This window comes from Asterias amurensis, chromosome 10 (genome assembly GCF_032118995.1).
Source record: "Asterias amurensis chromosome 10, ASM3211899v1".
Lineage (NCBI taxonomy): Eukaryota > Metazoa > Echinodermata > Asteroidea > Forcipulatida > Asteriidae > Asterias > Asterias amurensis.
The window spans coordinates 5,265,177-5,287,279 of NC_092657.1; the positions used below are offsets into that span (position 1 = coordinate 5,265,177).

The following is a 22,103-nucleotide window of genomic DNA, read 5'->3' on the forward strand; positions in this document are numbered from 1 at the left end:
TCTGAGCCTGCGTACATTACCTAGAACAATGGATTTAAGTCTGCTGCCACCTAGCGTCCCAAAAGTGTCCCATTCTGACGATCAGTATCTTCTTGGTATATCAGCTGACCCGGTCAACCAGTAGGTCGTTAACTTCCCTTTGCCCTGTATATCAAAATGTAATTGACAAATTATTAACAAAATGCAAATATAAAGTATAATCACACCGTACTTTTTAGATCTTTGCCATTTTGATTGGTGGAACGCGCATCACGTGTCAAACTTTATTTTGCCATCATGTTTACTGTTCCGACACTCCAAAATGTGATTTAAAGGTGTCCTATATTGAAAGGTGTCCCAATTGATAATTGTATGTGTCCTATATCGATAATTATAGGTATTCCATAAAGGTGTCCTATATATAATTATAGGAGTCCTGATTAAAAATCATAGGGTGTCCTATATTGATAATAATTATGTCTCACGTATTGATAAGTGTATGCGTTCTGTAAACATAGACGTCCTTAATTTATAAATAAGATATACGTTATTGATAAATATAGGACCAGCTAACTTAAACGTGTTTAATACAAAGTGAGGGCATTTCAAACAATCAGATGTGAAACGTTCTCTTCCGTTCCATTAGGTGTAGCAGAGTGAAACTGAACTGTCAGATTTCAGCAAATGCAAACTATTCTAAAAACAAAAACAAAATGTATACTATGTATTTAATTGTTACAGTCTTTTTAAGCCCTTGAAAACAGACCCTACCTTGATTTCAATTTCTCCACGCTCGGGAATGTCGAATGATCCAAACTTTTTGAGAATGTCTGCTGTATAACTGCTCACATGAATTTTCAGAGCTGAGAAATCAATCACCAAACAGAACGATATCAGCAACTATAATTCACGCAATACTACTATACCTTTGACTTTTCGCTTTCGCGCTGAAGTAATAATAGGCTAACTATAGTATTTATAAATATTTAGAAAATGCTTTCCGTGTCACGTAATTGTTAAGCGCGGTGTGTAGTTACAGCGCGGTGTAGCTGCGGGGACGATACACACACCCTCGATCCCAGTATAACATCGCACTGTGACTGTTGCATGAAAGGCAGACAAAAAGGCAGCGCCTAACGACTTGTCATCAAGTCTAGTGTCACGTCGACTTCATCATGCGTCGTTAAAAAAAAAAAAAATTAAGTTACCATTGAGATATTTTCGCGTCCGCAGTATTGACAAAAATCGTTTTCATTACATTTCTTTAAAACCACTTTCCATGTCACATATATAGACATCACAAAGAGCAGTACAATAGCAAGACTTTAGTTATAAAGAAATACAGATAAATCAGCAACAACGATGTATTTTTATTATCATTCCTTAGGACAATCGAGTTCACAAAGATTACAAGTCTATGGGGGCTGTCAATGTTACAGATAGTTATTGTAAAACCATGTACAACCAGACCTCTTTCAACGATCAAATGTACAGATTTATTTAACCATTTATTTAGCCACTGGACCGCCCAGCCACCTAAAGTGATACACAGTATAATGCGGTAGGAGGAAACCTCGCTATAGCTTTTGTTTGTAGAATAAAAAGAAACATCAAAATAAAACTAGATAGTCATTAGTAGGTCTACGCATTGGTGAATCCATCTAGTTTTTTATAGATCATTATTGATTCATCCCTTCACTTGACTTGTCGAAGCTAATGATGAAATAATTTTAGCTCTTACCCAACAAAACGCTCATTAGTAAACACAAAGGAATTAACTGTATTCTATCATTTATGGTGATATTTTCGAAAACTAACGCCTTCGCAAATAATCAGCATTGAGCCAGATAAAAGCCTTGAAAAGCTATTGTGTCCATTTTATCATTATACAAAAATAATCGCCTTAAATATTACCGCAGGCGTTTATAACGAGGGGGTTTATTGTGTCCCCCCCCCCCTCCCCCATGAGGACTTGTACAAATATCACCGAAAGGGTCACAAATTGTGCATTTATTTATAAATAATCAGCCTTGGGAAAATGTTGAACTATGATTCCAGTAATTTACTGCAAGAATCTTGAACAATCATTTCGGCAAACTCGGGCGGTGGGACAAGAGGGTTAAGTGGGAAATAAATCATAAATGCATACAAACGAGTTTTAAAATCGAACAAAAGCAAAACATTCTAACAAAAACATTACTTTCAAATTTAAAACTTGACATAAAAAAGCACAAATAAAACAGGAACAAGGATAAATAACTAAAGGTAAACATAAAAAAGACAGATACTAATGGAATTTCGCCAGGTCTTAAACAAAATTAAAGGACTTAAAACCCTACAAAGACAAAACTTTATTGTTATCCTCAGTAAGTCCGGAGAAAACGTGAACATACGAACAATAGACAAATGTTGAGCAATTAAACATGTGAGACACTTGTATAGGTTTTGATGAAGTGCTTTACACAAAAAATGTGTAAACTGCTAATAATAGCCATTATACACTTTCGGAACAGAAAAAAAAAAATAAGTTCACAGATTTACAAATAACTTAAAGGGTTAACAGAAGGTAATGGTAAAACACTTCTCTTAATATATTATTCCATGAAATGCTTTACTTTTTGAGAAAACATTAAAACAATTATAAATTCTCGATTTTCGAGAATTACGGATTTATTTTAAACACGAGTCATGCGGAAACAAGGGTGTGTTTTCCCGTTATTTTCTCCCGACTCCGATGACCGATTGAGCCTAAATTTTCACAGGTTTGTTATTATATATAAATTGTGCTACACGAAGTGGGGCCTGTTGACAATACTGTCTACCGAAAGTGTCCAATGGCTTTAAAGAAGACCACAAATTTAGAGTATGATATGAACAAAGGAATAAAGTGAACTGGGAAGCTGTACATCATTCATAAAGGTAATTTTGAAACGACTTACCTTCGCCATTAGACTCCATTCGAGACGCTGTGTTTACAGTATCGCCAAACAGGCAGTATCGAGGCATCTTCAGACCAACCACTCCTGCTACACATGGTCCTGCAACAAAGTAATAAGACATTTTGAAATTTCGGTTAAAGGGCCTGGGTACTTTTTGTAGGACAAAAAACACAATGTCCACAGAGGTACAATAAAATTACACAGTTTGAAGATAATGATGGTAGAAAGCTTCCCTAAAAATATTACTTGCTGAGGTGCTGTAGTTTTTGATGGAAAAACAAATACAAAATCGTCTCGGTGATCGTGAGACGAAAATTATTTTAGCCTGTAAAAACGTATTTTCATGACATTATTTTTTCTCATTTCTCAAAACCTACATCACCTCAGCAACTACTATTTTAAGGAACACTTTCTACTTTCATTATCTTCAAACAGTGTAAGTTTAATGTAAATTTGTGACATTGTGTTTTGTGTGACAAAAAGTACACAAATCCTTTAAAAAAGGTGTTTTTATTTGTTGTTGTTGCATTGATTGGTCTCGATAGAAAAGACTCTTCACTTGCCAAATTAATTTTCTGAACCGATATGGGACAGAGGGTGAGCCTGGGGAGGGGGGGATCCACAGTTAAAAAAATATATATTTATATTTAAAGAAAAATATTTAAATATTAAAATAATTATTAACGCTATGTTGGTGGGCAACTGTATCAAATTAATAAAGTTGTCCAAAACGCCATGTGTTTTCCTTTTCCCAACTAAAGGCTATCTTTTCCCTAATTTACAATTGGTCAATAAAAATTAATAACCAACATTTACCTGTGTGTACCCCGGCCCGGAGTCGAAGCTTCCACTCGGGTCGGTGCCTGACCTTGAATGACCCCACTGCCCCTAGCAACGCCAGCGCCATGTTGGCTATCTCCTTTGCATGTTTATTCCCATTGCGTATGGGTAGACCGGACACCACCATATAAGCATCGCCAATGGTCTCCACCTAACAAACCCGTCAGAAAATTGACATCATGAAGACAGTGAGAAAATTAGTATTACCATTATTTCTTTGGGGATAACAAGGAAAACATTACAAAATATAGGAAAAACAAATCAAAACAGCAAGGACAAAAAAACCAATGGCATAAAAACTAAATGCCGAAAAAAAATAAAAAAATAAATAAAATACTTATTAAAAAACTGTGACTCGGTAAGTCCACTAGCTACATTAAAATAAACAAAACATATGAGAAAGATGACAGAAAGCAGCAAAACGATTTTAACTTGAAAATACATAAAATAATACACAATCCAAGAAAAGTTAAAATATACATACATAAATACACACACACACTCGTTGATATGCAAACAAATTAATGCATACGAATAATATTGCATTACGAATAAAACAATAGACCTACTAGTGAGGTTTAGCTGCACGTTACGCTAACAAATACGTAAACGCGATTGTCAGAATGTTGTTGTTGTAAACATCTCGAGTTGAAAACGTGAAGTTATCGTTTCCTCATCGCGTACGTGAAAACGTCATACTGAGCTTGAAACAAGCCTAAAGAGATGACGTCACCTAGAAACAACACATTTTGTCTGACGTTCACGTTTTTTGCTCGCGTTATAACGTACTGCTAATCCTCCATAATACAAGTAATATCAATCATAATATAGTGAGTATAAAACAATACACATTATACGACATGTACCAAGTGATACACCAAGTGAGTAGACTGGTCTTTGACAGATACCAATAGTGTCCAGTGTCTTTAAGCATGTTAGTCGTTTAAATTGGTTGTTCGAACGAGAAAACGAAGATCGCTTGAACTATTGTGTTCCAACGTGTTTTTGTCTATTTCCCTAAGCTCCATATGACACAGTAAACTCACACAAAAAAATACATATTTAATTGTCTTACCTTATACACGTCAAAGTTGTCAATGGTCTCATCGAAGCATGTATATAAGTCATTTAACAAAGTCACCACCTTTGACACAAAATAAACAACAAATAAAATATGTTGAAGTACACAGCAAAACTCCAAAAATATAGAGAAGAATAGAACATTACCCGACGGTTTTGACCAATCAATAATTGTCATCATTTAAAACAGCGTGACTAAAGCCACTGGCACACTTTTAGTGTACTACTTAAAACAAAATATTAGCGTAACAAAATAACTTGCTAACAAGCTTTGGTGAGCTGTTGATAGAACATTCATTAAAAGAAACAACTCCCTCTAAAGTACTAAAAAAAACTTGAAAAGGACTTTTCAAGCATCAAAAGGCACACAGATTTGAGCGAACAAGGGTGCTTTTCCTGTCATCGTTTTCTTGCAACTTACGATTTCCCTAAAAACTTGTTATTTTATGAAATTGTTGGGATACACTAAGTGATAATGCTATTTTTGGCAAACACCACACGTGTATAGTGCCTCTAAAACATATATAGTCATTTTACTTTTGTGTACCTGCATAGGTGAGCTTTCAGATGACAGCTCAGTGAAGCCGACAATGTCACTGAAGAAGATAGTCACATTATCGTAACTCTCCGGCTGGACGGCAAGCCCTCCTTTCAGCTGATCGGCTACATACCTTGTGTGGTAATGAAATAATGACTGCAAAAACTTAACTCAGTTTGAATTAAAAGCTCTTCAAACCATTACATTTTAATTCAGTGATTTGTACTTCTGGGTCAATAATTTATAAAAGCTAATTGGTATAATAAAGTTTCATTGCGGTACCCGCTGCCAAAACATAGGATTCGAACTGCCTCTATCTGCCGGGCAACATTGGTAGTCTAGTTGGTAAGACACTGCTCTAGAATTGCAAGGGTATGGTTCGAATCCCACCCGAGTAACATGCCTGTGAAAAAATTTTCATAGGACTCGGGAAAGTACTGAGTATACAGTGCTAACACACATCGGTGTATGGGTAAAAAAACAAAATTAAAGTTATATTTGTTTTATGAAATTCAACTAAACTCTTATGAGACATACTTTTTTGAAAGCTCTTACAACCATTCATTAGATTTTACTTTAAGCTTGAGTGATTCGAACTTTTTGGTCAAGCAATTAATAAAAACTAACTGGTAGTAATATAATTACGTTCGTTTTATGAATTCAGTCAAAGTAAACTCTTAATGAAACACACTTTAAAAGCTATCTAAATCATTCATTCGATTCTACTTTAAGCTTGAGTAATTTGTACTTTTGAGTTTAAGCAATATAAAAACTATTTGGTAATAGAATTACATTTGTTTTATAAATTCAGCCACAGTAAATTCTTATGAGACACACTTACTTCGGCAAGACTTCGTAGAGAAGCGTCTCAGCTCGTTTCTTCTCCTCAAGAAAGGCCGAAGTTTTTTCTTCTACAAGGGCTTCGAGATTACTGGCGTAAAACTCCATACGGGACAACAAGTTATCCATGATACCGCCTGACACATTCCTGTAAACAGAGAGATTGTTGTTGCAATGATCAATACCTAAAGATAAGGCTAAAGTTTAAAGTCACATGGAAGTGGTATTTTTTCAAAATAAAGCTTTTGTCACTAATATATGTGTTTTGATGAGTGGAATGTGAATAAACAGTTAACTAAGGTTTTAAAAAATTAGTTCTTATTTTATTTACAAATTTAAGAGTAGACCCCGACCCGAGAGGGCGCTGTTCGTGACGTCAATCGAGGCAGACTTTGCCTGTAATGCGTAGAGTAAACACAATTGCAAAGTACATGTACGGACCAAGTCGTGAGTTTGTATGTACGTTTCAACGTTTCCCGGCAATGCCGACCAGGTGTATTGCTGCTGAATGCAGAAAAACACTTTTTGAAATGTACCAACTCACGACTTGGACGTACATGTACTTTGCACGTGTGTTTACTATACGCATTGCAGGCAAAGTCTGCCTCGATTGACGTCACAAAAGGGGTAGGCGGAGTCAGCCCCCAAACAACTTTATATATTTTTTAAACATATAAATCGTGACAAACAATTACTAAAAAAAATTGTTTTATTGTTCGTAAGCATATACTCTTATGTTTGAAAGAAAAAAAAGTATATTTCCAGGTGACTTTAAAGCTCATGAAGATGGTCTTCCCTGTGTAAAGGAGAATACATTACAAATAATAGAGACATGGCAACATTTAACAACAAGATTGAACATGTAAATGTTAATAAATATCCATATAATATATCGACTGAGAGCATTGAAAGTACAACGATAGAAGTAAACCAAGTAATCTCGACCATCTGATATTAAAAAGCTCTGCCACGGATTCCGGGTTAGTTTGGACAAAGAATCTAGGTAAGTTTAAACAAGGTATCAGGGTCAAGTCTGACCAACGAATGTTTAGAGTGTAGAGTTACTAACTTGCAATTTTTCTTCATGGTGACGAGTAATTCGACCGCTGTTGGGCGCTCCGTGGGGTCCTGGTGCCAACACCTCGCCATGACAGCATGCATCTCAGGGGGACAGGCTTCCCTAGGTACGTACGGCCGGAAGGGTGTGTTCGAAGCAACTTTCTCAAGGATTGCTGGAGAATTGAACAATAGTAATACAAGTTTAGCCTCGTCCGCTACTCAGTGACGCTCAAGCCGCTTCAACGGCTAGTGTTTTCTGCAAGGTTTTGAAGTGTGAGACCAATAATTTGGCACGGTGTAAATGCCTTTAAGGTGATTGAGCGCAATTTCCATTTTTGTCTTTATGGTTATACGCAAATTATTTCACACTCTGTAGTTTCGTATATTATCACTACCACATCCTGGTTACTAACCCTGTAAAAGAGTCGAAGTTAAACTATGTAATGATTTTATGTATGTTGTTACTGGGAACTATTTCGATTAAGGGGGTTTTACATCAGCCAAAAAAAAAGAAACTTCCAGGGCTTCAAAATGATATAACTTAGACTATGGCAGGTGTTTGTGACAAAATATTTATCTTGATTAGTTCTAGTATGAGCTTCGTGAAAACGAAATATTCGTTAAAACCTTCCTTTCCTTATCCCAAAAAAATGAGAGTTAAAACAAAAACGGAAATGAAACCTACTTTTGGCATCCACGTTATTCTTGCACTCGTATTCAAATGGCACTCCTCTCATTATGACCTCCTGCATGATGATGGCAAGTGAGTAAATGTCGCCCTCTTTTGTCGGGCCTTTAGTAGGGTCCTTCAGAAGTTCAGGTGCCTTCCACAGCATTCCTTGGGAAAAAAGTGAATAGAACAAAATAATTGCGAAGTATTTGATGAGGTAAACTAAGGCACATCTTGACAACCGGGGCAGTTTGGTTTGTGCATTCTCGGAAGTGATTGATGGTTTGTTGGTTCTTGTATTGTCCAACCTATGCTTTCTTGCGGGTTCCATTATTGAGAGTTCCTTTTGCAATGACACTTGAAAACTTACTTGTCAGACGTTTGAGGTCAGCTGTGATGTCTGGTAAGGATGGATCCCTGTGCATATGTAAACCGAAGTCCGTGAGTTTCACTACGAAACGGCTGTCAACCACACAGTTTGGGGAACACAATCTGCCGTGAACACCGATCTCACTGCGGCCGTGTAGAAAGCTCAGCCCCTGCAGAGACGGCAATCACAATTATGCACATATTAATATTAGTATATCTTGTTCCTCTCTTGAGTCATCGGACACTATTGGTAATTACACTCCAAAAATGGTTAGCATAAAAACGAGAAGTGAAGAGCTATCTGATTATTGTTATTATAAAGCCGATGTGAGTTAAACGGCTCCATGTAAACGTAGATTTGAGAAACAGGTAGTTTTGTCACTCAAATAATATATAACTTCAGCTGAAGCCTTTCACTATGCATCTGCAAGCACACAAAGTGATAAAAACATGATTTGTTTTATAATAGATGCTAAATTTTGCATCGAGGATTTGTTTTATTTCATTATTCTTTTGCAACCTCGAAGACCTAAACAACCCAAAGTACAAACACACCACGTGACAAAAATGGTCTTTGACAATTACCAAACGTGTCCAGTGCCTTTAACCAATTTTGATGTTGAAAATATGATTTTCTTTAAGACACAGAAAAGGGAATTTTCACAAAATGTATAAAACACGAAGTGCACTTTTCCTATGGTGTAGTGCAAAAGCCTAAACGGTTCTTTGATCCCACTGCTGCACCTATTCACCTTGATAGCGTCGATGAGGAGTGAACTCTTGAAGTCCCAGTCCATCTGGAGTGCACTATTCTCGATGATATCCTGTGTGTAAAAACAAAGGTAACAATTAAAATTCCCAATGAATCCCATTGAATCCCATTAATAATTATTGAATGGGATTCAATTGGGTTCAATGTGATCTTCTGTGAATTCCAATAGATCCCATTGAGTATGTCCCAAATTCCACCCCACCCCCATTGAATCCCATTAACCCCGTTTTCAAAGGGTCCCATTTAATCCCATTAAATTTTTTTCAACGGGAATCTTTTCCTGTGAATAATTTAATTACCACAATGGTAAACTTGGTCGTGGTTGGGTTCAGTTTTGTGATACACCCTTAATCCTTTAAAAATGTCCATGGTATTCAAGGAACTTGGCATTGAATGTGAACATTAATTTCACTGACGTAACAATTCCTCTGCAATTCAAGTTCATGTGTACTTCATGCACCACTGAATCTCATAGAAGAATATACACAAGCTCATCAGCCGATTTCATAATGAATGACACTGACTAAATAAGGGAATCAATGTGTGGTGAAAAGGTTTTCACCTAGTGGTTTAAGTCCGCCGAGGCCTGGTTCTTGATAATTTTACCGAGACGAAGTGCAAACATCGTCCCAGTGCGCTTTACACTAGTGACCTGACCAATGGATCAAAAACATTCCTTAAATCCTTCTCAGCTACTTTGGGAGTAACAGGTTTTCATGCATTATACCAACCTCTGCCATTAACTTACCTGAAGACTACCTTTGGCACAGTACTCAGTGATGATCATGTACCTACGACCCCCAGGCATGTCACAGCAAACACCCAAGAACCGAACCAGATTACTGTGCTCAATATTTCTCAGCTGTTGAAAAAAAAAACAACGATTTCAATATTTTCTTTTCAAATGGTCGTCGAAGTTACGAGATAACAATGACAGAAAAACAAAACACCCTTTTGATAGGTTGAGTCAGTAGTTAAATTGAACGGAAACAAAAACTAATGCAACTTAACACCTGTTTATTAAGTGAACTTTGCTTCCTGAAAGTGGCAGAGAAACGGGTAATTAAGTAGCGTAAAAGAAATCTTTAAAACTTACATTCCTGAATTCAATCAGCAAGTTCTTATTAAGAACTACATCCATGTTCATCATGGGTTTAAGCGCAACCACACGGCCCTGTGAGTCATTAAACAATACACAAAACAAAAAAATTAACAAAATGATCACGTTAATTAAAAGTGACTATCAATCGTTTAGATCAATTAAAAAAAGCAAACCAAGCTATGATGAATAATTAACCTCAGTGTATTGACCCTTTGCACGCACGGCACAAGCGGCGACTGTGCCACGCCCACCATTTTGGTGGGCAATAGGTTTCATATTATATAGAATAGGTTATTCTGATGATGACGTCAGGTGAATTTTTTTCAATACTTCGTAATTTTAGTAAAAACTAACGACACTGAGCACTTAAACCTCACGTTTCGTTCTGTGATTTACGAAAAAACTAAAATGGAATTCACAATTTTTATTTATTAAAAGGGTGTCAAAAAATACAGTCGGCTTGTAAAAATAAAGCCTGAGTTTGAAACCGTTTTCGTACCTCGTAGGTGGCAACTCTAGTAAAGATTTGTCGTCCATTGCCAGCCTCTAGCATTGAGCCAGTCTGAAGAAATACAAGAAAACAAAATAATGTTGTGGTTTAAATTAGATGGATTGTAGTCTTGTCAACAGCCTTTTCAGGGCTTAACCTTCACTAATTATTGTAACATTTATTGTTACCACTTAAAGGCATTTCAGATACTTCTACGAAACAGATTCGAATGGGACTGTTTAAATGTTCGCATTATGCTAGGTAGCTACACAAACAGAGATGTTTGAAACAACTATAATCCGAACATCCTAAATCTTATCAAACTGGACACGACCCCCAACTCCTCGACCAACAGAAAACAAATATCTGAGAAGTTTAAAATTAAAATTAAATTGGAGTAAAGTATTATCGCATTAAGCACTGTACAACAACTGTAACAGCAAACAAAGTAAAACTGTCTTTTACCACGTCATATAGTCACGAATTGTAAAATATAGGCACATTTTACGACATTACTTTTTTTTCTACAAAAAGCCCTGTGAGTCACACCGATGTTTTTTTAAAGAGGTAGCATGATTGAATGCTGTGGGCTACACATCCGAACTAACACGGTCGGCCATTTATGGGAGTCAAAATTTTGACACCTATAAATGGCCGACCGTGTTAGTCGACGAGGTAAAAGGAAAACCACGCAATTTCGAGGCATATTTGTGTGGATCATTGTATTCTAATTTTAAAACATCTTTCCAATCATATACATTTTATAACAAACGGTTACAAACGCTTTTCAAATACCAACTCGACCGATCCAAGGCAACGTGTTCCTCTAACAATAACAGTCTTACCAGTGAAGCAGCTAGAGATCGTCTTGAAGAAGAAGCAGACTTGGCGTGACTGAAAACCAAATCTTGGTATCGGATCTTCCACGACATATTCATCAACTCTGAATTAAGTCTAATTTTTCTGCAGGAACAGATACAAGAATTTGAGAAATGGGTCAAATAATTTTCATCTCAGTAGACAATCATTCTTTTTGCATAGGCCTAAAACGTATTTTTCGTGACATTGTTTTACTCGTTTCGTCAAAAACAAAAACAAAAACACCTCTGCAATTAATATTAAATGGTAGCTTTCTACCATCAATATCTTCAAACCTTGTCAGTTTACTGTAAATCTGTGGACATTGTGTTTTGTGTTAAAAAGTTCCCAATTCCTTTAAAGGCAGTGGACACTATTGGTAATTACTCAAAATAATTATTAGCATAAAACCTTTCTTGGTGACAAGTAATGGGGAGAGGTTGGTGGTATAAAACATTGCGAGAAACAGCTCCCTCTGAAGTGCCATAGTTTTGGAGAAAGAAGTAATTTTCCACGAATTTGGTTTCGAGACCTCAAGTTTAGAACTTGAGGTCTCGAAATCAACCATCTTAACGCACACAACTTCGTGTGACAAGGGTGTTTTCTTCTTTCATCATTATCTCGCAACTTTGATGACCGATTGAGCTCAAATTTTCACAGGTTTGTTATTTTATGCATATGTTGAGATACACCAACTGTGAAGGCTAGTCTTTGACAATTACCAATAGTGTCACTGCCTTTAACAATAATTCAACTATAATTCAATTGAAATATTCCATTATGACGTGTACATGGAAAGGTAACACAAATCAAAAGAGTAAAAAGGTATACAAAGTTATAATAACGTTAAAGCAAAAAATAAATTAATACAGATGAATAAATTGTATAAAAAAAAAAAGGAGCGGGAGCATGACGTTGTTAGTCCCTCAACAAGACATGCACTTACCGGTATATGAAAAACATTCCACCCAAGATACCACTCACAACGAACGAAGCCAAAATAACGGAGAGAATAATGAGGGTATTGTCGTCTGTAATAACAAATTGGTATAATTACTATTGGTTAATTCCAAAGGCTGAACTGCACAGTGGTTACAGTAGGTAAAAAATCATCAATACACATAAGGAAATACAACATCAAAAAAGCAGAGCATAAAAATAAACATAAAAAACGAACACCCGCACTTAAGAAGGCAAGATATACATTGATAAGCAATCCTCCAGTTAGGTACAAAATAGAGCTGATGAAATCCAATATAAAAACATTAATTTGTGTAAGATAAAAATTAGACAATCTAAACAGTTACAACGAGTCATGATAATCATACTGTAGTATTCAAACTACAGTAATTATTGGAAATTACCACACTGCGCAAGAATCTTCAAATTACTTTTGCTTAAAGCCATTGGACACTTTCGGTAAACAATAATGTCCAAGGCTCACACTTCGTGTATCACAACTTACATATAAAATAACCAACCTGTGAAAATTTAGGCTCAATCGGTCATCGGAGTCGGGAGAAAATAACGGGAAAACCCACCCTTGTTTCCCCATGTTTCGCCGTGTCATGACACGTGTTTAAAATAAATCCGTAATTCTCGCTATCGAGAATTGATATTGTTTTGATGTTAACTCAACAAGTAAAGCATTTCTTGGAATAGTATTTCCAGTATTTTAATGCTTTCACCATTATACCTTCTGTAAACCCTATAAATTATTTGCAAATCTGTGAACTTTTTTGTTCTGTACCGAAAGTGTATAATGGCTTTAAGAAGCCGTAAGTATTGTAATCATGCGATCACGTGGTCTTATCCTTGTATCAAATACTAGCAAATAATAATATTAAGAATAAGAACATTCCTTGTACAAAAAGCAAACAGACCCTCGATTATGTTACATTGGTTTTCAAAAAGAGGAACCAAACAATTCATACCAAATATTATTTGCATTAATGAACTCGGGGCCAAGGACCGTAGTTTACCTGTGCATGGAGAACCGTCTGCGTTTTGACAGGTTGGGAAGTCAGTTGGCGGCCGATTGTCAACTCGTCCATGCCATTGAATGTCTCCAAGGGTGTAGTTGATTGTTTTAGAAACATCAAAGTAGTTTGCCACCACCTTAACAAAAGTATATACATATGTTACTAATATTATACGTTTTCCTGACCCCAAAAAACAAAATACAACAAACGAAAAAATACATTCAATATAATTTATTCTCATGCCAAGTTCAAAAAGGAGCGTTCTATATCCGACGAAATTTTTACTTAGGGCACTAGTCTCTTCGCCCCACCTTCTGATTCCTGTTGACCCTCACTACACAAATAACCTTCTAGCCAGACTGAAACAACCGAATGCATCCCACCCGTTCATTGGATCCACTCCAGTGCCACATCACCAGTTTCTCGCCTTGCTTAGCCCATGGAGAAAGGAAGAGAAGGAGCTCGAACGACCCGCAAAACCGCAGAGTAACAAAAGAATACTTTGACAATGCCCCTGTCTGGCCAGTGGAAAAAGATAGGAGACCTCCAGCATCACTCGTAATCATAAAAGGTTTTATGAGAATATTTTGAGTAATTACTAATAGTGTCCACTTCCTTAAACACAAAAGAACGATGCTAAGAATAAAAATTAAATAATAATAATACCCGCTGTTTTAAGCGTGAAACAGTGTATACAACTTCATGGGTGTATCCGGCTGAATGACAAACAAAATGGTGACAATTGAGAAAGTGTTCGTGCTGTGACGTCAAACCAAAAAGCAGTTACTGACGTCTCAGCTTTTGGAACGCACTGGGGTCAGACCTCGGTCAACCCGGGGTCGAGCGAATGCACAACATATTTTTGGGGATATTATGCTAATTAATCTCTTAATAAACATTGCAGTAATAAAACAAAAGAGGTGATTTTTGTTTACCTCAAAGGCGCCAGTTTCTTCGTCAGTCATGTCCCACAGAGAGAAAATTGCTTCCCGGCTGCCATTTGCTGTAATGTAAACCTTGCCTCCGATACCTACACAACAAAACAGAAAAGTGATTTAAAAGACACATGACACTATTGGTAATTGTATAAAGACCAGTTTTCCCACTTGTGACCAAGTAATCATCAATTGTGACCAAGTAAGTTTTTGTGCTAAAAATTACTTTAAGTAATTACCAATAGTGTCCACTGCCTTTAAAAGGGAATGTATACATAGTAATAACAAGAAACAAGAAGCAGTTAGCAGCTCGCGATAGTACAAAATAATTGTGGAATCATTTCGCTTTGAAGTAATGTGATTTATAAAAAAAAACAGATCAGTTTTATCTAGCAAGTTTTAATCTGAGAATCTTTACGTTAGTCATAAAATGTATTTGAATCAGGAAATGTTCTTACATAATCGCCCCATAGTATCTATATTTATTAAACTATGAGAACATTCGAACGGTTATAAAAACCAAAGGGATACTTTTACTTTAAAGGAAGGGTTTCCCTTTTTCAAATTACTCAAAAAAATTGACTTTGAAATTTACTACATAAGAAGCAGTACAGCTGTTGATAATGTATATTAGGAGAAACGCTTCTCTCCCAAGGAATGCATTTTTAAGAGAATTAAAAACAATTTAATCTGAGTTAGGTTTCTACGTAAGTTAATGACAGAAATAGGTCCGTAATATGGTTGCCATACTTTCGTTTACACGAAACTATGCATGTGGCCGGTTTCACAAATCATAAAAATATATCGCTATGACAATTTTTTTAGTATCACCGTATATAGTGATTTTTTGTGTGACATCACACATTACTTCACAACTACGATTGATTATCAGTTACGATCAATCTTAGATATTTTGTAAAATCGGCCCAGGGGTCGATTTCACAAAGAGTTAGGACTCGTCTTATCTCGAGTTAGGACGAGTAATTCGTCCTAACTTAGGATCAAGCTTATGGTCTGCATGCTACAGTGCAGGGTTGGGACTCGTCCTAAGTCCTAAGATTAGTCTTAAGTAAGGAAGAGTTTTGTGAAATCGTCGGCTGGATGGTTTGTATTATACAAACAGTTGAAGTGATGTCGTGAATTACCTTCAAAAGTTCGGTCCCACATTTTCTGCACAAGAGCTCTTCCGTCACGTATGTTACCGTCTTCGTGTAACGTTTCGTTTATGGCGAGAGCATAAAGGATCAAAGCGTCGTGGAAACATGCGGAGTAATAGTAGGGCTGAAATGGAGGAATAAAAAGCGGCTTGTGAGTAAAAAGGCACAACAGACATTTTGTAATTGCTCAACAATGTTAAACATAGGAATTTTACTCGAAGCGAGCAATGGAGAGAATCATTTAATTGTGTGTTATTCAGGTTATGTATAAAATAATACATCAGTTTATATTGGGAGACTTTTTGAAAGCTCTGCCACTAGAGGGCAGCAGACCTACCAGGTAAGGGTGCACAACTCCTATAGTAAACAATGGTAAATGCTAAAAATTCAAAAACACTCAAAAAATATTTAGAAGTCTCTCAGCCTCTTGAAAATTAAATCAGATACATTGTCATACAACTAAACTTCAGATTTCTTCTCAATTTTTGGTAGGTCAGCATTTTGGAATTTTTGCTAATTACCCTAGAAGAAACACTCCCAAAAACTCATGCACACCGCTTGTTATCATTGGGGAACTCGTGTCCAGTACGTCCTGTTCAAGAACAGTTTGGTTTATGCTGGCATTGTGTTATTAAAAACAAAATACAGTTTGGCTAAATCTAAACACAAAATAAAAAAAAACACGCAAAACACAAGGTATTTGCTGTCAGTGACCGTCACTCATGCTTCTCCTATTCCTAAGTTGTTGACATTACCTGGTGAAGAGCGCCCTCTCTTGGTGATTGGCAGATAGTCTAAAGTTTTCCATTGGGAAGCGTTACTGACGTAACGTCTCTCAACAGTTAATAAATAAACGTTTAAATTGAACGATCGAGCGAACGATGCGGGTATTGTGCATTTTCGCCTACCCCGTTTACTTTTTAGTAAAAGAGGGGGGTGGTGATAATGGGGGGTATTGCAGGCTCTTTCAAGAATGTTCGCGTCACAGTGGGTGGACACTTTACAGATGATCACAGTGAGCATTGTTCAACCCTTTTCGGAGTTTTCTAGGTTGTTTTAAGGCAAGTAGTTAGTGTCTCAAAACCACACGGCATACGCTAGCGAGTCCGGCAAATCTGTTTGTGTGTGAAAATTAGCTGTGAATAACCCACAATTTGTTAACGTTAACCTTATCTAAATCAAACGAGGTTTCAGTTTTCCAGAGGAATAAAGACTAATAATTCGAAAGAAAATAAATTATCTCGGAAAAGATAAAGTAAATTTGTGGACAATTAAGTTTACTTAAAATTAGCGTTTTCGGGACCAGATTAATGATGCGTCTAATTTTCTTAACGTCCATTTTGTTGACTGCCACAAGAAGTATATTGTCAAGAGTACTGGAGGGTGCTCTTTCTTTCGAGATAATGCGAGAAAACCAAAGCACATGGTGTAGAATTTTGTCAGCTTTCCAATAGTACCATTTCGAAATAATTCACGTGAGTAAAAAAGTTACTATGTAGATTTTTCTCCTAAAAGTGCTTCGAAATGACATTCAAAGGCCAAGTTCTTTGACAGTTAATTATTTTAAAGGTTAGACTCTTAACTGGGTGTCTATGCATTTTATTTGGATTATGAGCAAGGTGCTTCCAGAAATTCCGTCAAAATCGGGGTGAAGGTAGTACGTCGAACAACAGCGCGTCACTGCGCATTATGACACACCGTGTTTGCGCAAAATTTCACAAACGAACAAGCAAACAAGCAACCAAGCAAACTAGCAAACAAGCAAACAGAAAAACAAGCAAACAAAACAATGAAACAAACAAACAAACTTACTTCCCCTTCCTGGAACAGAGGTGGTTGGTTGAGATCCTGCGAGGCGTTAACCATCTTCTTAACAAAGTCAGCATAAGCGTCGTTGGAGGGCTTGTAAATGCGGATGGACATCAGAGCTCTGTAAGCGTCCTTTAATATGGCATCTACACTGTCACCCTACACAGATTATAAATAAGAACAGAATTAGCTGTTGCAAATTTATCAACCTAAAGGTCCGATGGTATGTTAATGCAATTTAACAATTTAACAATTAGTGGCCTGACATTTCGACCCTAACAGAATCTTTCTCGAAGGCTAAAGAGATAAATATTAAAACAAATCAATGAAACATAATACAAAAAATACAAAAAAATTGAAATGTTAAGCAGTTACAGGTTTGACGAAATGCACATCGACAGCGAACGTTTCAACGAAATCGACTTCTAAACAACGATACAATACAACGAAGCAAAGATAAATAATAAAACAATAACTAAACACAAATGTTTACCAAAACAATACACCGACAATTACAACTAAGACAATGACAAAAACAAGGACAACGACAACGACACATACTGTATAATAATTTTCTGATTTTTTGCTGAGTAGAAAATTGTTAAGCAATAATTATTTTCTGCTCAACCAGCTCTATGAAGATGGGCACAGGGCGCCTTGCTCAATATGACGTCATAATTATGCTTACTACGGGTGCGTTCGTTTAGCTTCCCTGGGTCGACCCCGGTGTGTGGCGTTTTTTTTTTTTTTTAGGACGAACGTGGGTAATTATCTGCATTTCGTCCTGGGGGAAAAATACGCCACACACCGGGGTCTACACGAACGCACCCTACATGTAGGTCTATCGTAATGAATCGAAACATAACATATCATTTACCCTTTGCCAGAAATTGCCTTCGAAGTACGAGTGGTTGTAGGTTAGAAAGACATAATCACCACCCACCATCTGAAGAGTCTTCGCGTTAACCATCATGTCGCGTATTACATCATCTTCCATGTTGAAAAAGATGACTGAAAAACAAAACAATCGAGACAAATGTGGATTAAAGGGAAGGTACACGTTTGGTAATCGTCTAAGACAAGTCTTCTCACTTGTTGTATCCCAACATAGGCATAACATAACAAGCCCCTGAAAATGTGAGCTAAATATTGGTCATCAAATTTGCGAAAAAATGATGAGAGAAAAAACACACTTGTTGGACGAATTTGTGTGCTTTCAGATAGGAATAAAAGACTTCTAGCTATTTGACTGAGAAATTACCTCTTTCTCAAAATCTATGCTACTTCAGAGGGAGCCGTTTCCAACAAAGTTTTATACTATCAACAGCTCTACAATGCTCATTACCAAGTCAGTTGTTAAGATAATATTTGTTTTGAGTAATTACCAAACGTGTACCTTCCCTTTAATAAAATGTAAAGCCAGGTTAATTATTAACGAAAGAACGCACATGGGACGTCAACCTCGTCACCGTTGTTAGACTGCATTGCTGCAATCGTAAGGTTGCATGGGGGTTCGAATCCAACAGCTTCACACTGCACCCGTATTGTTATTGAAAACAATTATCAAGCGCATTTCCAAAAAGACCAATAGCTCATTCAACTGAAACCAGTGATTAATTTTGTAACATTATTTTTATATCTTCATGAAAATCTACATGTAAGAAGCAATAATATTTGACTTAAGTTTCAAGTCAGAACATCAATGCAATCATCAGGAGTTATGACCATTCCAGGTTTTCATTGTTTCAGCTCATCCAACTGGAACCAGTTATGCGTAAAGAGAAGTTTATCTTTTCTTATGAATCTATAGGTAAAAGCAATAGTTTGAAGTCAGTTCACCATTGAAATAAGGGGTTATGTCTGTGAAAATGTTTCATTGTTTAATCTCATTCAACTGAAACCTGTGATTTATTCTTAGAGTAATCTCTTTTCATATGAATCTACATAATAAGAAGAAATATTTGACTAAAAGGCAGTGGACACCATTGGTAATTACTCAACATAATTATTAGCATAAAACCTTTCTTGGTGACAAGTAATGGGGAGAGGTTGATGGTATAAAACATTGTGAGAAACTGCTCCCTCTGAAGTGACGTAGTTTTCGAGAAAGAAGTAATTTTCCACGAATTTGATTTCGAGACCTCAGATTTAGAACCTGAGGTATCGAAATCAACCATCTAAATGCACACAACTTCGTTTAACAAGAGTGTTTTTTCCCCCATTATTTCCTCGCAACTTCGACGACCGATTGAGCTAAAATTTTCACAGGTTTGTTATTTTATGCATATGTTGAGATACACCAAATTTGAAGACCGGTCTTTGACAATTACCAATAGTGTCCACTGTCTTTAAAGTCACCTGGAAATGGAATTTTTTTTCTTTCAAACATAAGAGTATATGCTTACGAACAATAAAACAATTTTTTTAGTAAATTAATGTTTGTCACGATTTATATGTTTAAAAAATATATAAAGTTGTTTGGGGGTCTGACTCCGCCTACCCCTTTTGTGACGTAAATCGAGGCAGACTTTGCCTGCAATGCGTATAGTAAACACACGTGGAAAGTACATGTACGTCCAAGTCGTGAGTTGGTACATTTCAAAAAGTGTTTTTCTGCATTCATCAGCAATACACCTAGTCGGCATTGCCGGAAACGTACAAACTCACGACTTGGTCCGTACATGTACTTTGCACGTGTGTTTACTATACGCATTGCAGGCAAAGTCTGCCTCGATTGACGTCACGAACAGCGCCCTCTCGGGTCGGGTCTACTCTTAAATTTGTAAATAACATAAGAACTGATTGTTTAAAACCTTAGTTAACTGTTTATTCACATTCCACTCATCAAAACACATATATTAGTGACAATAGCTTTATTTTGAAAAAATACCACTTCCAGGTGACTTTAAGTTTCAAGTCAGTACATCATTGCAATAAAGAGTTGTGACCATTTAATGTTTTTCTTTGTTTTAGCTGATTCAACTCAAACCTGAAACCTAATTTATCTCAATGAGATATCCCTTTTTGTAAACACGAGTGAGAAAGTGGTGGCGCCATACGGAAAGTTATCCATAACAATTTGCAGATAAAAGGAAAATAAAATTTAGTGACCTGCGGTATTACAGTATCTAATTTACCTCAATGAGATATCCCTTTTTGTAAACTTGAGTGAAAAAGTGGTGGCGTGATACGGAAAACTATCCGTTATTTTATACATTATGTTCGGATACACCAAGTGGGATTTCTGGTCTTTGGCAACTACCAAAGATGTCCGGTGCATTTAATGAATGAATGAATGAATTAACTTACTGTTACTGTAGACGGCAGCTTGTTGCAATATCTCGTCCATCTTGCTCTTGTCCAACGCAATCACTTCCGCTTTTACACCGTCAAGTTCAAGACCCTTCTCAATTGCTCTGCTTGCCTGCTCAAAATCGGCCGATGTATCCTCAATCGACACATAACGTTTCCACTTGTATTTTCTAAACAGCTCACGTATGAAGTCCACAGTAGTGCTGAATTTGAGCGCGGTTTGTGTCAGCGTAGGAAACCGCTTCTTAAGGTCGAACTCCGGTGCGCTGGTGCTACCGGTGAATATCGGTATATTCAGGGAGGCGGCAAGGTCCCCGATGCAAGAACTTGTCTGGCTACAAGACGGTCCGAAAAGGGCGTTCCCTTTATTCACCAGAACAAAGGATGCTGCTCGTTCAACTTCATCTATAACGTCCTGATCACAGTCGCTTCCCACGTAGAACGGCTCGAGGGTGAAATTGGCCATCTTGCCATCGTGTACAAGCTTGGCTATTCTCTCCTGTGCGATGAAGAATGCAGGGTATATACGCTCGCCTCCAACTAAAGACGTGTCTGTAGCGTCTAGTATACCAACTTTTAGCTCGATGGCACTGCTTGGGTGAAGCAGCACCAACAATAGAGCGATTAACCTTTTATTGAACGCAAATTCCTTGCATTTCTCCATCTTCTTTACAAATACTAGTGAGAAACCTGCCCCCAGTTGTCAGTGGTATATCACTGTGAAGAATCGCTATCCAGCGAGTCATTTATACCCGGTCAATTCCATTGCTAAAAATACTGATACAATCATTTAAATGATTTTTTTTCTTCTTCTGTCTTGCGTGAGAGCAAAACTTGGACAAAGTCACGCTCAAGTCACGCTTCCGTATGCCAGAATATTTCTCAAGGTTTCGTCTAGATATTAAGTGATCTATTTCCCATCTATTGTTATGCTTAATTGATGCTCGAACGGTTTTACAATGCCACTGTGTAAAGGAGGTCATTTGACCTTCCAACTATCCTCCAGTTTTGCTGTCTTACATCTCTGTCTGTAAATGAGTCAAACCTTGAAGGTTTTTCATCTTTTAATCCTTCCCTCCCAAAAGTTGCATACGTGACGTATAGCCATTGACAACTAATTCAGTTTGATTGAAAACTTTAAACTTCGTTTGCTCTTTTTGGCATGTTAAATTAAAGAAAAAAAAAAGAAAAAAATGCACCATCCATTTGTCAATACAACGCTAAGAGATGATGCACAATCCATTCATTGAAATTAAATGAGTCTGTGTTTTTTATTTGCATTGATTGACAAACATACAACCTTTAAACACAGGGCCACATAATTAATAGGTCTTGTTTGAACAAAAGTGTGGGCTTTGACATTACCAAGACA

The 22,103-nt window shown here is 36.8% G+C and overlaps 1 protein-coding gene across 1 annotated transcript; it reads right to left on the reverse strand.

Moving 5' to 3' along the window:
* Positions 1-14: 14 nt before the first annotated feature.
* On the reverse strand, positions 15-21,503 carry LOC139942545 (atrial natriuretic peptide receptor 1-like). Its single transcript, XM_071939376.1, has 22 exons — positions 20,729-21,503; positions 18,297-18,430; positions 17,423-17,578; positions 15,599-15,734; positions 14,454-14,548; positions 13,519-13,654; positions 12,483-12,567; positions 11,524-11,641; positions 10,688-10,750; positions 10,183-10,260; positions 9,835-9,948; positions 9,067-9,138; positions 8,316-8,484; positions 7,961-8,113; positions 7,286-7,448; positions 6,218-6,364; positions 5,386-5,509; positions 4,834-4,902; positions 3,735-3,909; positions 2,919-3,017; positions 751-842; positions 15-144 (listed from the first exon to the last, which is right to left on the reverse strand). The coding sequence occupies exons 1-22, from the start codon at positions 21,393-21,395 to the stop codon at positions 82-84; spliced, it is 3,108 nt and encodes a 1,035-aa protein (XP_071795477.1). The 5' UTR covers positions 21,396-21,503; the 3' UTR covers positions 15-81.
* Positions 21,504-22,103: the final 600 nt, after the last annotated feature.

Coding starts and splice junctions, on each gene's coding strand:
- LOC139942545 (XM_071939376.1), bottom strand. CDS start 21,395: ATGGAGAAATGCAAGGAATTTGCGTTCAATAAAAGGTTAATCGCTCTA. Junction 17,579..18,296: donor AAGGCAATTTCTGGCAAAGG/GTAAATGATATG, acceptor TAATCTGTGTAG/GGTGACAGTGTAGATGCCAT. Junction 145..750: donor GTGGAGAAATTGAAATCAAG/GTAGGGTCTGTT, acceptor TTTGATATACAG/GGCAAAGGGAAGTTAACGAC.